Source organism: Puma concolor, chromosome D1 (assembly GCF_028749965.1).
Source record: "Puma concolor isolate L17-30 chromosome D1, mPumCon1.1.hap2, whole genome shotgun sequence".
Lineage (NCBI taxonomy): Eukaryota > Metazoa > Chordata > Mammalia > Carnivora > Felidae > Puma > Puma concolor.
The window spans coordinates 26,469,027-26,485,135 of NC_141676.1; the positions used below are offsets into that span (position 1 = coordinate 26,469,027).

Below are 16,109 nucleotides of genomic sequence, written 5' to 3' on the forward strand. Positions count from 1 at the left end.
GCCGGGCATCAGTGACCCTGGATCTGAAGACAGTAACACTAACCCTGGAAGCTATTGGCCAGGAGGGAGACGTGGCCGACCAAGACTCCTGTGTAGCCTTGACGTGCTCCGATTCAGAAAGAAGGGTTTGAAAGTGTGGAAGATTGGGGGCAGGTGGGGTGGTTGGTAGAATTCTTGGATCCAGGGAAATCCAGATTGGATTTTTTAGGGTAGAGCTTAAGTTTTATTGTTTTTAACTTGGCCATTCTGATGTTTCGGTCGATGTAATAATTTGCTGAATTCGATTGCCAGGTGCTTTTAGATGCGTTATTAAATTTTTTTTTTTTTTTGTAGTAGCCAATTCTACTGAGAAAATAAGACCCAGTCAGCTCGCTCATTTTCCAACAATGGAAGTAACCCAGAAGCAGCTGTCCTTCAAGGATTTCCAGCACCACAGTTGTTGAGGATAATGGCAACTGGGGGCCCTTCCAAGTGCCAGAGTTTAGGTTTTGTTCCCTTTGGCTATGGATGTCGAATTTCTATTTCTAGAAGAGAAGCAGCAGGAGGTGAGGTATGTCCTATTTAAATGGGTGTCTGAAGAGGGAGTATTAGGAAAAAGAGATGAAGAAATCTAGAAGCAAGGCGAGGAATTCAGAATGCCATGATTTAAACATGAGCCTACTGCTGAAAAATGCCATGTATGTGTGGGCCTCAGGAGAAGACATTATTACTCACCCCCTTCACTCCCTTCGCCATCTGTGTCTTAGCCGAAGACGTGATGGCTCTTTATCCTGCAGAGAATATTGGTAATGTCTTGACAAATCTGTGCTTTTTCTTTCAAAGCCCTTTCTGCTCATCGCCTTCTTCCACCGCAATGACGTCGACAACACCATCGGCCTACACCTCTCCGCTTGAAGCTTTGGGGGAAGGTGTCTTGTCTGCGATTGTCCAGCAGCATAAAAGAGGGACAGATTTCAGGATTAAAAGTTGGGTGGTCTGTTTCCCAAACGTGTCCATTTCGTCACTGCCGAATTTTTAATCTGCAGAGTCAGGGGAGTGAACTCTCTAGAATGAAGCTAGTGTGTTGGAAGGAATCTGTTTCTAGGCTCCGGCTCTAGAAAGAGGTGGGTTCTGATCTTCCTTCTTTCACCTGAAAACTGTGCCGCCCGGGGCAGTTTATTTACCCTGTCTGTTCCTCAGTTTCCTCATCTGTCAAGCGAAGAAAATAATACTTACTTTGAGGGGTGGCTCTGAGGATTCAGCGAGCTGGTGTGGGCATGCCCTGCGGGTATCGGGGCCCAGGGTGCAGAGGAGGGAATGAAGAACCACAGCGGAGAACAGTGTGCTTAATAAAGGGTGAGCAGGGACAGCTCGAGACACACTGACTTTTACCTCCCCGTCCCCCCCCATTGTGTGCATGCCTAAAAACCAGATTTCTACAGAATCCCTGAGAAGTTTTCTCACTCCTGATACCCAGAGGCGGTGACAAAAACCTTGACTCCACAGCTGTCATTATCTCCTTAACAAGAGGAGCTGTAAAAAGGGGCAGCCAGAGGTCACCGAGTTGGGGAACCCAGCCAGGCTGGGACCGAGGGTCTCTGGCTGACAGGTTGGTTCTCAAAGGCTTAGGAGGAGACAAGGAGGCCCCGAGGGCCCAGTCAGCATTGCGTAAGCATCGCCTGTCCCCTGACTCACCATCCTGCCTGCCTGGGGTTTGCCTGTCATGGATCCCGATCCCGCAAGCAGGAGGTCTGACCCTGGGGGAGTCAGGAAAGGCGTGGGCTGCCCCGACCTCAGTGTGGGGAATGCAGACCGCATTTTTTAATGTTTATTTATTTTTTGAAAGAGAGAGACAGAGCACGAGTGGGGGAGGGGCAGAGAGCGAGGGAAACACAGAATCTGAAGCAGGCTCCAGGTTCTGAGCTGTCAGCACAGAGCCCGACGTGGGGCCTGAACCCACGAGACATGAGATCACGATCTGAGCCGCAGTCAGACGCTTAACTGGCTGAGCCCCCCAGGCACCCCCGAGTTATGCGTCTTTTTTCCCCCTTCTGGTCTCAGAAGGTTTACGGAATGCAGGACAGTAAAGGCTCAGTAGAAATTTTAGTTACATGTGGTTACACGGGAGGACCTGGAGGTTTCGGGGGACAGAAAGGAGGGCTCTAACATCAAGGAGGAGTGAGCACCTGACAAAAGTGCCTTTCTTTGCCACCTTCTGGGGTGGTCTCCACCAGGGCCTTTCATCTGACAACTGACGTTTCCATCTTGCAAGGAACAGGCTGACCCTTGTTTTCATGGAGAATCCTCTGGGTTTTTTCAGATGGACCTTAACGGCCATCAGTTTCAAGTTATTTCCTTAAAATGTCATGTTGAGAACACAGTACTTGAAGGCTATGGGGACACAGTCCCCCACCATCCTGTGGAGGTTAGCACCTGCTGTTTGAGGGATTATGGGCTCTCCATCTTGTCAGCAGGAGGGAGAGATCAGAGCTGGACAGCCTTCAAGCAGACTGTCAGGCTGCCGAGGGACCCTGCAAAATAACGATGGTGACGATGACATCAGCCAGCTTTCTTTCATTGATTCATTCATTTGACCTCCATGTATATGAAAGCTGAACTTGGGCCAGCTGGTTAGCATTGTCCTCATTGCCTTGGTATTCCCACTGATAGAGCAGGACTGAGAGCTCGAGTGCCTTCCATTTTCCACAGTGAGTTCTGGAAGAACCAAAGCTGGACCAAAACAATGGACTCTCTACTCTGGATAGGAGCTGCTAGGATGGCTTATGCCTCTAAACATGGCAGCTGAGAGGACAGAGCTTATGATACCAAAGTACTTTGCAACTCTCTTGCTTTTATTTGCCCTGATTTAAAACAGAGGGGAGCAGGGGCACCTGGGTGGCTCAGTCAGTTGAGCATCCAACTCTTGATTTCAGCTCAGGTCATGATCCCAGGGTCATGGGATTGGGCCTCATGTCAGGCTCCACACAGAGCATGGAGCCTGCTTAAGATTCTGGGGCACCTGGGGGGCTCAGTCGGTTAAGTGTCGGACTCTTGGTTTTGGCTCAGGTCATGATCTCACAGTTTGTGAGTTTGAGCCCCACGTGGGGCTTGCTGCTGTTAGCCTGTCGCCTGCTTTGGATTCCCTGTCCCGCTCTCTCTCTGCCCCTTTAATTAAAAAAAAATTTTTTTTAAATGTTTATTCATTTTTTGAAAGACAAAGAGAGACAGAGCGTGAGGGGGGGAGGGGCAGAGAGAGGAAGACACAGAATCCGAAGCAGGCTCCAGGCCCTGAGCTGTCAGCACAGAGCCTGATGTGGGGCTCGAACTCACGAACCGCGAGATCATGACCTGAGCTGAAGTCGGACACTTAACTGACTGAGCCACTCAGGCGCCCCATCTGCCCCTTTAATTTTGATGAAAAAATTAAAAAAGAGGGGAGAGGGCACCTGCACACATGAGATAATTATGCAGCAATTTAAAACCACTTTTGGAGACTCCTAAGTGTCAAGAGAAGACATCCATGATTGAAGTAAAGAAAAAGGAACAGTGGTTTCTAACCGGAAACGTTATATATGTCACCAGTTTCCAGAAGACTATGTGTGCACACGTATCAGTATCTGTATGTGTATATATACGTCCGTGGGAATAAGACAACTTGAAGCTTGCTGTCTATCCAGACAGCAAAAATATGAAAGATATTGCTCAATATTTTTCCTTCCTTTATGATTTTATTGTTGAAGCTTTCATAAGGAATCTTTGATATTAAAATGTATAGGGGCGCCTGGGTGGCGCAGTCGGTTAAGCGTCCGACTTCAGCCAGGTCACGATCTCGCGGTCCGTGAGTCCGAGCCCCGCGTCAGGCTCTGGGCTGATGGCTCAGAGCCTGGAGCCTGTTTCCGATTCTGTGTCTCCCTCTCTCTCTGCCCCTCCCCCATTCATGCTCTGTCTCTCTCTGTCCCAAAAATAAATAAATGTTGAAAAAAAAATTAAAAAAAAAAATAAAAATAAAATGTATAGTGTTTCATGAAAAAAAAAGAGAACCGTAAATATTTTACCCAGTGGAAGAGCTCGGCATGAACAAGTGTGAGTGGCACGCAGAACTCTCGGAGCTCGATTTCGTCATGGACGTGTGTTCTCAGTGCCTTGGTTTATCCCAGGCGAGTTCTTTGTGCTTTATTTGTGCTTCCTTCCTGGGAAGCGCTGACGGGATAAGGCACATTTGCAGCTTATATAAGGTTTTGTTCTTTTTTTTTTTTTTTTTTTTTTAAATTTTTTTTTTTTCAACGTTTATTTATTTTTAGGACAGAGAGAGACAGAGCATGAACGGGGGAGGGGCAGAGAGAGAGGGAGACACAGAATCGGAAACAGGCTCCAGGCTCTGAGCCATCAGCCCAGAGCCTGACGCGGGGCTCGAACTCACGGACCGCGAGATCGTGACCTGGCTGAAGTCGGACGCCCAACCGACTGCGCCACCCAGGCGCCCCAAGGTTTTGTTCTTAAATGTGGACGACAGAGTAAAATTTGCTCACCTTCCGCAGCTGCTCATGCTGGGGGCGGTCCTGGCCCGTTGCCCTCTGAGCAGTGGGTTTTTCACCCCCTCCCTAGGCCCACACGTCTGTATTGGCCTCCCGTCCTCCCAGAATTAATTGCCCAGAAAAGCTTTGGCATTTCTCTTTATTTCTTCTCCTACCTAGCTCTTTACCTCCTTTTCCTCGCTGGTAAAGTGAAGAAGTGAGGCTACATCATTTTAACTTAAAAGAAAAACCTACTTCCCTGGGTCACGTTGAAGATTAAATTGCATGAACAATATAAAAGCACTTTAGGTAAACACATGCTGACATGCTTTAGTATTCACACGTACATCCAGTAACTTCTGCTATTGGAGAGGTTTCTCTCAACCCTACTTTCTGGAACTGGCCTCTAGCACCATATTGAAATTCCCTGAAATCTATACAGCAAAAGCCAAATGACCAATATGCCTTTTCTGCAAATGTAATTCTAAGAAATGGAGGGAGGAAAAGTCCAGGAGATTGCTTTTGTCTGCTTACTGCGTTTTAAAATCTCTTCAGCTGGTCAACTTTAATTATTTCTTACAGAATATTTCACTTATCTATTTATTTCTTACACATATATTTTGAGGGCACCTTCTCGTCTCTGTTAAAGCTGGGGAGAAAGAAGGGTGATGGATTTGCCAGACCAGAGGGAACAGGTCGAGTCACAAAACCATTAAAACCATCGCCTCCTCCGGCACTTACACGGATTTCTGAGTTTTTGGTTTTGTTTTGTTTTTTAAGATTTATTTACTCATGTATTTATTTATTTATTGAGTAATTGCTATACCCCAGGTGGGGGCTCGAACTCACAACCCCGAGATCAAGAGTCATATGTTTCACTGACTGATCCAGCCAGGTGCCCCTCTACCTGTGGTTGTATTTAACGTCCTCCCCCCCCAGCAACCCTGTGAGTCCCATAGATTTGGTACTAATGTCCCTTCATGACCATCCATTTGTTCTCAGAGCATCCTGAAGTTTCCTTACCACAGTTAGTGATTATGTGTTTGTGAGGTCATTTGCCCTTAGTCTCCTCTTCTACAAAACAGTGACTTCTGTAAGGCTGGAAGGGTGTCTGTTTTTCTCTCCATCATATCCCAGCACCCAGCCTCCTACAGGACACAAGCAGACACTTGGTAAATACTTGTGCAATGAAAGAATGAGTTTGTCAGTTCACCCGTATTCTTGGCACTGTGTTCAGTGGGGAAACTGAGGGACGGGGTGGTTAAACCTTTATTTATTTATTTTTTCTGAGAAGACGCAGCATGTTAGTTCTGTTAGTATGTTACCGCGGTAACAAATTACCACAGACTTACTAGTAACTTAGAACAGCACACCTTTATTTCTTCCAGTTCCGGCGGTCAGGAGTTTGAAATGAGTTTCCTGAGGCTAAAATCGAGGTATCGGCCGGCCTGCGTTCCTTCAGGAGGCTCCAGGGAGGGTCTGTTCCCATGCCTTGTCCAGCTTCCAGAAGCTGCCTGTGTCCCTTGGCTCGTCGTCCCTTCCTCCATCTTCAGAGCACGTCAGTCCAGTCTCTGCTTCTGTTGTCACCTCTTTCTGAGCATCCTGCCTCCCTCTTACGAGGGTCCTTGCAATGATGCTGGGCCTGGGACGTTACCTATGAAGTTAATATGATGGGCTTGGGAGGGCAGAGGTGGACTTGCTCAATGAAGTTAAAAGAAATGTCAATGAAGGCATTTTAGGGAATTAATTTCTGGGTAAAAAGGAGGCCAGGATATTCCATGGCTGGGCCAGAGGTGTTGCCTGCTGCTTAGGGGGAAATGGACGTCACTCTCCGTTGGAGTAGAGCCGACCTCACTTGGCCTTCTTAAGTTTAAAGGCTTGTAAAAGTTGCAAATTACTTTTATCCTGCTATTGCCCTCCCAGGAGTTACTCGTGCTTATAAATTCTTAGAAAAGCCTGAAGGATGTAGGGCTTACCCTAAGGTGAACAGAGGGAGGGCTAAGACACGAGCCACACCCCACAGGCATATTTGCTGTTCCCGGGGTTCAGATTGTGCACGGCTGGACAAGGTGGGGGCTGGACCCGAGGCAGATAGCCTGGACCCACTGTCCCAGGCACTTCTCTACAGATGGAAAGTGCCTTAGTTCCAATAGCAAATTATGGGATGAAGCCAGCTCCCCTGGCTTGTAGCTCCAAGCCAGGACCTACTGGATGGAAATACTGGACTGTTGAAGAGAGGTAGCTCGGGTGTTAAGGCGGATTCATTCAATAAGCATTTATTGAGCGCCTTTTGTGTGCCAGACCCTTCCCTAGCAGCCGTGAACAAGTTAGATGTGGCTCCTACCAGCTTATGGTCATGTAAGGGATGCAGACAATAGGCAAGTAAATGGAAATGCAGAAAATGAGTATAAGTTGTGGTAAGGGCTAGACAAGGGAGCACTTAGTAGAGATTGTCATGGAGGGGGCGGGTGGAGCTATGCACTTCCCGGGGAGAAGTCAGTGAGAACCTCTCTGAGCAGGTGTCATTTATCATAAGGCCTAAAAGCGTGAAACAGAGGCAGTGGGGAAAGCAAACGTGAAGGCCCGGAGGTGGACAAGAGCTTGGTGGTTTTGAGAAACTTCTAGAAGGTGGGAGACCATGGCCAAGAAAACGTTTGGAGGGGTAGGGAGTGGTGGGTTCTCAAAGGCCTGTGGGCCATGACGGAGCATTTGGGCTTTGTTCCAAACGCAGTGGGAGCCAACATGAACATTTTAAGTAAGGAACTGGTATGCTATATAGTAAAACCTTGGACTGTGAGTGTTGTGCAAAACAAGCAAGCATTTCTAATAAATTTTGACTTGAGAAACGAGCCATGTCTTGCAATATGAGTAGTATGTGATGCCGAATGTCACATGATCACAGCTGAGCCAATGGCTCTTCTGTCTCTTCTCTCGCTGTGGGATGGTGGGCGATCATCTCCCGTGCTTGGATGCTCGGTCTCAGGCCGTGGTGTTTGGCAGAAATCAGGGATTTTTCAGAACATTGGAAGGTGCCCACAGCCGGTACTGGTGTATTTTTTGTCACTTCGAAGCACCGGTGGACAGTCCTTTGCTTTTCCATACAAGAGTAAGCTCAGGAATGCTTTGCTTCATTCTAGGTCCTGCAGATAGAGACCCGTTCCTCTGCTGCCTTATTGCCAGTTACATTAAATACAGTGTATGACAAGAGTTTATTAATACTGTACTGTAGTCAACATCGGTCAGTGATAGTGGAAGTCGTCCCACACAACAACCCTCCTTTCTTGTCTCCCTCACACCAGCCATGAAGGTTTTCAAAGGCAAGTGCAGGTTAATTTGTTTATTTTTCTCCATATCTTGTCCATACTGGGCACCTGCAGGTAGCAGCCGTGCTGCATGCCTTTTCGTGGCTGAGTAATATTCCACGGTCTGAGTACCATTGTATCCTGCACCACATTTTATTTACTCACTGATCTCCTGATGGACACTTGGGTTGTTTCCACCTTTTGACTCCGAGGAATAATGCTGCAATGAACATTGGCCTACACGCATCTGTTTTGAGTCTCTATTTTTGATTTTTGGGGAAGGTAGGTGGGAGTAGAATCTCTGGGCCTCAGTGATATTTCGATGTTTGCCTTTGAAGGAACCGCCACCCTGGCTTTCACTGCACCCACCTTACCTTCCCACCAGCAGCACACGAGGGTTCCAGTCCCTCGACATCTTTGCCACCTCTTATTTTTCTCTTTTGTAGCCACCCCGGTACTGTGAGCTGGTATCTCTTCATGGTTTTATTTTGCATTTCCTCAGTGACTTGTGATGTCAACCATCTTCTTATGAGCTTATTGGCCATTTGTTTATCTTCTTTGGAGAAATACGTCTTCATGCTACTTGCCTGTTTGTCTTTCTGAGGTGGAGTCGTAGGAGTTCTTTATGTATGTTTGATACGAAGCCCTTATCAAATCTTTCATTTGCAAATCTTTCCCCCCGTTTTGTAGGCTGTCTTTTTACTTTCTTGACATGTCCTTTGTTGCAGAAAATTTATTAATTGTGATAAAGCCCCATCTATCTGTTTTTTCTCTGTTGTTCATGTTTAAGGGTCGTATTTAAGGACTCGTTGCCAAATACGATGGAGATTTACCTTTGTGTTTTCTCCTGCTCTTTCTCATTTTTAACCATTATGTTCTCATCTGCATTTTATTTTATTTAAGTTATTTTTTTAATGTTTATTTATTTTTGAGAGAGAGCGAGCAAGCAGGGGAGGGGCAGAGAGAGGGGGAGACACAGAATCCGAAGCAGGCTTCAGGCACCAAGCTGTCAGCACAGAGCCTGACGTGGGGCTTGAACCCACAAACCGTGAGATCATGACCTGAGCCGAAGTCGGACACTTAACTGACTGAGCCACCCAGGCGCCCCTTGTCTACACTTTAGAAGTCATTCACTTCATCCAGCCAACATCAGAAACGTGGGAAGCCGAGTATATATCCCGGTGTCTGTCCTGGTGGGGCCCGCAAACTAGTGGGGGAAACAAAACCTCACTAGTGACATTACAGTAATCTCTACCAATCACTCCCAAATGCCATCGTGAGGACCTTTGCTGGCTGGCCAAAGTTTGTGGGGGGAAAATTAGAAAATTTTTCAAAAAGCTAAATTTATTCCATGTCAGGAACCATCTCCTATTATGCAAGTGGTTCCTTGCTATGATGCTAGAATGTTCTTATGACCTGAGGCTGACAGAGATGGTGATAGTTTCTCTGGATGGTTCTACCTGGCAGGTTAAAGATGATCAACTCAGCGTCAGGCTTCCAAATTTAGGAGGGGAAAACAGAAAACTAAACTGTGAAATTCGAGAGGTCAGAAGCCACCACAGATCCTAGTGTTGGTTTATGTGGGCCTGCAAAGCATGTTGGGGGATCCTTGCCCAGGGTTTTCAGGGACGACTTCACAGAGAAGCCAGATTTGCTTTCTCCCTCAAATATCTGACCTATTTCTTCTTCAGTCATCGTCTTTGTGCAAAATTTTTAGAAACTGAGAGTGGATGAGAAAAAAGAGCCAATCAAAACTCAGTCTGTTTTTTAGGCTGGGTTCCTCTGGGCAGCCTCCAACCGAGTCCTCTTATAGATTTTACCAGATGGTTTTTCTTTTTCATTTACTTAAGGTATGTTTTAAAAAAGAAAGAAAGACAGAAGTTCTACCCAGAAATACTTTTCTCTCTCTCTCTCTCTCTCTCTCTCTCTCTCTCTCTCTCTCATGGGAAAGAACGCTCAGTTGTATTTGGGGACTGAATGAAGTTTTGCCAATGAGTTCACCCTGGTAAAACATTGAAATTCTCCCAGACATACTAATTAAGATACTTTTTGTCTTTTTTGTTGGTGTTAGCTTTGAAGATACGATAAAAATGGCATGCTGCAAAATCGAGGAGCCAAGTTTGGAGGAAATGACATGGTCTCTGCTTGGCAATTAGCCTTGAACTTGAATGGCCTCGTCTACAGAGTAGTCTCCAAACTTTTTTGATGGCCCAAATGTCTGGGCTATGCTCTACAGGTGTTCAGTTGAGTGGTTCCTCCTGGAGTTGTGCAGTGTACAACCTATGTAGCTGTAAGAAGTAGCCGGATGCACCCCAGCAAAAATAGAAATGGACATAGACACTCAAGAAATGTATACTTGTTTATATTATTTTTGTGTATTCGCACAGATTATATACTGATAAAACATCAGTTCTTAGCTTTTTTTTTTTTTAAGAAATAAAAATGAATAATACTTCTAACACAATTTCGTCTGTGCCCCGGTGGATGGTTTTGAACACCCTTCAGGTCAGGCCACCCCACTTTGGAGACACTGGCCTAGGAAGAATCCCCACGGCCTTCTCTATTGTTCAGGCAGGATGATGCATTTATTTTATTTATTTATTTAAAAAAAATTTTTTTTAACGTTTATTTATTTTTGAGACAGAGACAGAGCATGAACGGGGGAGGGGCAGAGAGAGAGGGAGACACAGAATCGGAAACAGGCTGCAGGCTCCGAGCCATCAGCCCAGAGCCCGACGCGGGGCTCGAACTCCCGGATCGTGAGATCGTGACCTGAGCCGAAGTCGGACGCTCAACCGACTGAGCCACCCAGGCGCCCCAGGATGATGCCTTTATAGGGCAAGGTTGCATCGTCCCAGTAGAGCCCTCATGGGTCTTACCCCTTCCTACCAGAACCCCTGTGCTCAGCTGCCGGTTTCCATTTCAGAGTACACGGTCATTAATGAGGCCTGCCCGGGAGCTGAGTGGAATATCATGTGTCGGGAGTGCTGTGAATACGATCAGATCGAATGCGTCTGCCCTGGAAAGAAGGAGGTAGTGGGCTACACCATCCCTTGCTGCAGGAACGAGGACAATGAGTGTGACTCCTGCCTCATTCACCCAGGTGAGCGTGGAATGCGAGACCTCAGGCTGCCTTCGGCTTTCCTGAGGTCGTGAATGGGAAGAGGCTTAACATCCTGGCCGACGGATACCAGGAGGCTGTGATGCCGCGACGTGAAAAGTGGCATGATTCTGCCCTGTTCTAACTTCAGGCCAGGGAAGTGGAGGAATTAGAACCCTCTTCACCGCTAACATGGGAAAGCTGTGAATCCATCCACTTTTTCGGTCATTTAATGAAAGACTCAGCAGCTCCTATGGACCATAGCAGATACTGGGAATACAATGATGTTTTTTTAAAAAAAGACATATTCCCTGCATTCCCAGAGCTTGTAGCCTGGCGGGGGCGATGGACGAGTAAACAGGCAGCTACAGTACACAGCATGGGGAGTGCTGTGATAGAGAAGCACCAGGTACCATGGGAGCGGGGATGGTGACGGAGGGTGGCAGTGGAGCTTACTGGAGGAGGTGATAGGTGTGCGGAAGGTGGAAACAGCAAACTGAACGGGGTGGAGGGGGTGTGGTAGAGGGCTCAAGCCGTAGCCGAGAGCATGTGCTAAGTCCCTGTGACAAGAGAAAGCATGGGGTTTGGGAATTGCATGTTCCTCATCTGGCCAAAGGAAGCTGTGTGTTGTGTGTGTGTGTGTGTGTGTGTGTGTGTGTGTGTGTGTGAGAGAGAGAGAGAGAGAGAGAGAGAGAGATGAGAAACATGAAGAGTGATAAACAGACAAAAAGAAAAGATTCTAAGAGAGCTATCTGAGGGTCCAAGCCTCGATAGGCTTTGCACATTGTGCTTTGACTTTAGGCTATATCCTGAAGAAATTTTAGCAACATTGGAGATCTTTGAGTAGAGACGTGAAACACGATTTTCTCTTTGGCTGAGGTATGGAGAAAGGATTAGAGGAAGGGCAGGCCAGGAGGCGGGGGGGGGGGGGGGTGAGTAACGGAGACCTTAATGAATGCCGAAGCCTTGCAGATGGAGAGAGGTGGCGGGATTTCAGAGCAATGCAAGGGAGTGGAATTGACAACAGTTTGGGATTGGCTGGATGGGGAAGGGAAGGGAAAAGCAGAAGTCAAGGATGATGCTCTGGCTCTGAGCTGGACATTTATGAGGGGGTCCCAGTAATATAAGAGCATCTGAAGGTGAGACGGGACCTTCCCAGGCCACCGTGTACCATTCTTTGCCTTCTTCCGAGCCACCGTATCCCCACCACTGAGGGGACAGTGATTGTCGTTTTTCACTGCAGTGCCTGTCTGCCCAGAGGCCCGTGAACACCCCGAGCCTCAGACTGAAGATGTTTCCAATGTGATTAGCAAGCCACCGAACAATTTCTAGGCGCTTTCCTGTCTGCTCCCTGGCGCGTCTGGCTTTTCCCAGGGGCGTCTTACCTTTTCCCTCATAGGCCAGATCAAAAGGAAGATGTAGAGAGTTTCCAACACGCTTTCCTCGGGCTGAAGACCGAAAGGATGTCAAAAGTGTGTTTGGGGAATTTCTCTCGTTTCTGCTTTTCCCCCCTTTGACAAACACCCAGAATGATGCACATAACTACCAGGAAGTTTCTTTTGTGGGAAGCTATAGAAGTGGAAAGAAAATGGGGCTCAAGTAAACAAGTGATATTTCTAAACTGTCTTCCTTCTTAGAAGAGAGCAATGCTGAGTTTGGAAATTCGAGTGACCTCGGTATAGCCTTTGTCCATTTGATCTAGAAAAGAAACCAACGGCCCCAATTTTCTGGTGGTTAGTGTGGTTTGGAGGGAAATAGTTGAGTAATGCTTCCAGATTTTCTAAGGAAATTTTGAGAACGAAACCAGGGTCTCTCAACCCGGGATCCTTGGTAGTGACATCAGTCTTTGGATGATTTTCAGTATTTCCAAAAGCCTGGTGGTCACTGTTGGGGTGAGGGCGGGGCTTTGATTTCATGATAAGTAAGAGAACTTCATAAGTGGTGCTTTGTGCTTCCTGCTACATTGTACAGACGGCAGTCAACACCTGTCTCAGCCGTACCAACATCTTCCTGTTACGTCACACACGAGGCACCCGGTGTCGCCCCCTTGAGGAATGCTAGGAATGATCTTTGGACCTAAGCGGTGACCAGCTGGTTGTTCCTGAAAGGGCAGGTTACATAAAGGCTTGTTTTCTTTTTCTCATTTTCAGAATAGTGAGTTGATGCCCTAGCAGTTCCTACTGGTGATCAAAGAAACGTGTGCATGGTGTGTGTCAGTGTGAAATTATGAACTTAGGTGCTTCTACTTATGTGGTTTAATCCATTTCAGTCACGATTCATTTTCATGCATACATCCCCCTATCTCAGGACACTGGGGGGCCCCCCTCCGTGTCCATCTGTGTTCTTCTGACATGACCACTCTAGTGTTTGAGATCTTACTTGATTTCAGGCCCTTCTTGTGTATTTTCTGCCCCAGATCTGGAATCAGCCATCCCTCCAAGGAATTCTGGGCTTGACGCCATAATCTGGGCTCCAAACATGTTCCTTGTCCCTGAACTGTCCTTGTTGTACTAGGCTATCATTTATTTATTTAAAGTGGATGGGGCTAGGAAATACGTATTTTTAAACAAAGAGAAAAAGGAGTTTATGCCGGTAGTCAAGTGCAAATGTAGTATTCCGAGGTGGTTTAATTAACTTTGCTAATTTTATATTTGCGTGTCTTTTCTGTCATGGTGAAGACACTGTTTCCTAATGGTATTAACCTAATCACTTATTTGCTTTATCTTATAGCATAATATCATTGTACAAAATAGCAATAGCACTATTTTTTTTTTTTTTTTTTTGCGGTAACACCATTAATACTAACAAGGCCACTGATTATTACGGTTTTTATTGACCTTAGGCTACATCCCCCTAAATATAGTCGTTCTTTCGTCTGTGGTGTTACACCACGTACTTGATATATAGGCAGGTTTTTTGTTTCCATCTGTGTTCTGTATTTGACAACAGGAGCAAATACACATTTGTATATACATTTATATATCTCTCCCCTGGCACAAAAGACAGCCTACGATAAACACCGCTAACTACCTTGCTTTTTGTCTTCCTCTTAACACTATATGCTGGAGATCACTCACTGATCGGATAGATAAAGCCATTTTTTTTCCATTTCTTTTTACGGTTGCATGTAACTGCATTGTGTGGACTCCTATAGTTTATGAGTATTTGGGTTGTTTCCAGCCTTTTGCTATTATAAATAATACTACAGTGAAGAGCCTTAGACATACATCACTTAGTATTTTGCAGTGTTCTTTGGGGTAGGTTCCTGGAAGAGAGGTTGCTGAGTCAAAGAGAGGTGCCTATGTCACGTTGCCGGCCTTTGTATCATCCCCCGTGCACTCGGCAATCTCAGCAGCCGGATATGAGGGTGCTGTTTTCCCAAAGCCTTGCGACACAAATCATTGTGGATTTTTGCCAGTCTCAAAGGTGAGAGATGGGATCGCAGCACAGTTTTAGAATCTCTGTTCTTTTCCTCATTATGGTAGACAACCATCTCCTCTGGTGGCAGTGGTTACAGGCATCCACACCCAGGCACATGGTGGTGGGGATGTCAGTAGTGATGTCCCACGGTGTCCCGCAGCACTCGGGCCCTCCCTGGATCGAGTGTGCCGTGTATTTTCGTGTGGCTTGAGGCTAGGTAGCTCTGAACTCAGTCCTCTGGCTTTTCTGGCAATGCCGTGAGCTACTTGGTGTCTTTGCGTCATCGCCTTGCTCATCTTGATCACCTGGCCGTTTTTTGTGGCTTGCACCCAAAGGCCTTGAATTTACTGTGCCCAGAGAGAGAGTTGGCGGGGTAGTTAGGGGCAGACTCGGAGTCCGTTTGCCTCCTCAGTGGCAGAGTGGATAGGGAACCAAAGCGGGGAAAGTGGCACATGGGTGAAGATGGCCTTTGGAAAGCACGGTGACTCCCCTGGGACCCGGTTGTGGGCCACATGACCCACTGGGATTTGATGAATCATATCAGCAGCTCTTCTTCTCTGGTGGGAGGAAGCACTAGGACAGGGAAGCCGCATCAGGGTGGTGTGCAAAGAGGGGACTACAAGTGCACACTACGGGCGGATGAAAACCCAGTTTCAGCCCAGATCACAGAGGTGTGCTATCAGCTCAAGGAAACGCTGGTCGTCTCCAATGGTTGAGAAACCTGGATTTAGCAGTTCATCTCTCCATCCACCCACCCATCCCTCCGTCCATCCGTCCATCCCGTCCATTTATTCATTCATTCAAATAGTACTTCCTGAACACTTGCTATGTTCCAGATATCACATTAAGTGCTGGGAATATATTGTTGAACAAGACCTCAGTCCGTCATAGGCAAACAGGCAGGCAGTTAAACATTGAGCAGGTTATGTGCAGTGGTAGGATAAGCCACGTGCAGGTATGGGAGTGCGGAGTAAGAATTATAGTTCATATTTGGGGGGTATGTACTATGTGCCGAGTCCTTTATATGTATGTGTTCATTTAATTTTTAAAATAACCCTTAGGGGCAGGTAAAGTTTTTACCCCTGTTTTACAGATGATAACATGATGCACGGAGAGCTTCAGCAGTTCGCTCAGGGAAACACAGCCGGAGAACTTAGCCCTCCATTTTGATAAGTGGGATCAAATTATCTCTATCTTTCATCACTGCCCCCCTCCCCTCAAGGGACTGTGTTTTATTTTATTTTTTATTTTTTATTTTTTTTAATTTTTTTTTTTCAACGTTTATTTATTTTTGGGACAGAGAGAGACAGAGCATGAACGGGGGAGGGGCAGAGAGAGAGGGAGACACAGAATCAGAAACAGGCTCCAGGCTCTGAGCCATCAGCCCAGAGCCCGACGCGGGGCTCGAACTCACGGACCGCGAGATCGTGACCTGGCTGAAGTCGGACGCTTAACCGACTGCGCCACCCAGGCGCCCCAAGAGACTGTGTTTTAAAAATGACCCTTAACTGGGAGCTGCTCAACCTTCTGGTGTGGCCTGCTGGTGGGGGCAGGGCAACACGTTCTGGGGTGAGCCCCTTATTAGGCGTTGAGGTTGTTTCCCCGGCATACTTGGGTTATGGAAGTATATGGTATAGAAGACTATTTAACAGAACAGGAAGATACTATCTATTATTAACTGAAAAAGTAAGTTACAAAAACAGAATGTACAGTCTATGACTCAAGCTTAATTTTAAGAAAATGTGTTTTTGTATATACACAGAGAGGGTGTGTTACCAATCGTTGCTCCTGGGT

The 16,109-nt window shown here is 46.7% G+C and overlaps 1 protein-coding gene across 3 annotated transcripts in view; it reads left to right on the plus strand.

The window, feature by feature from the left end:
* Window positions 1-16,109, plus strand: part of PAMR1 (peptidase domain containing associated with muscle regeneration 1) — a 167,612-nt gene that overhangs the window by 94,905 nt on the left and 56,598 nt on the right. For all 3 annotated transcript variants that reach the window (XM_086677680.1, XM_086677679.1, XM_086677678.1), the window contains one exon: window positions 10,722-10,898. In XM_086677680.1, coding sequence (XP_086533806.1) covers window positions 10,769-10,898 — 130 coding nt within the window. In that variant the 5' untranslated portion in view covers window positions 10,722-10,768. The remainder of the gene's footprint in view (window positions 1-10,721; window positions 10,899-16,109) is intronic.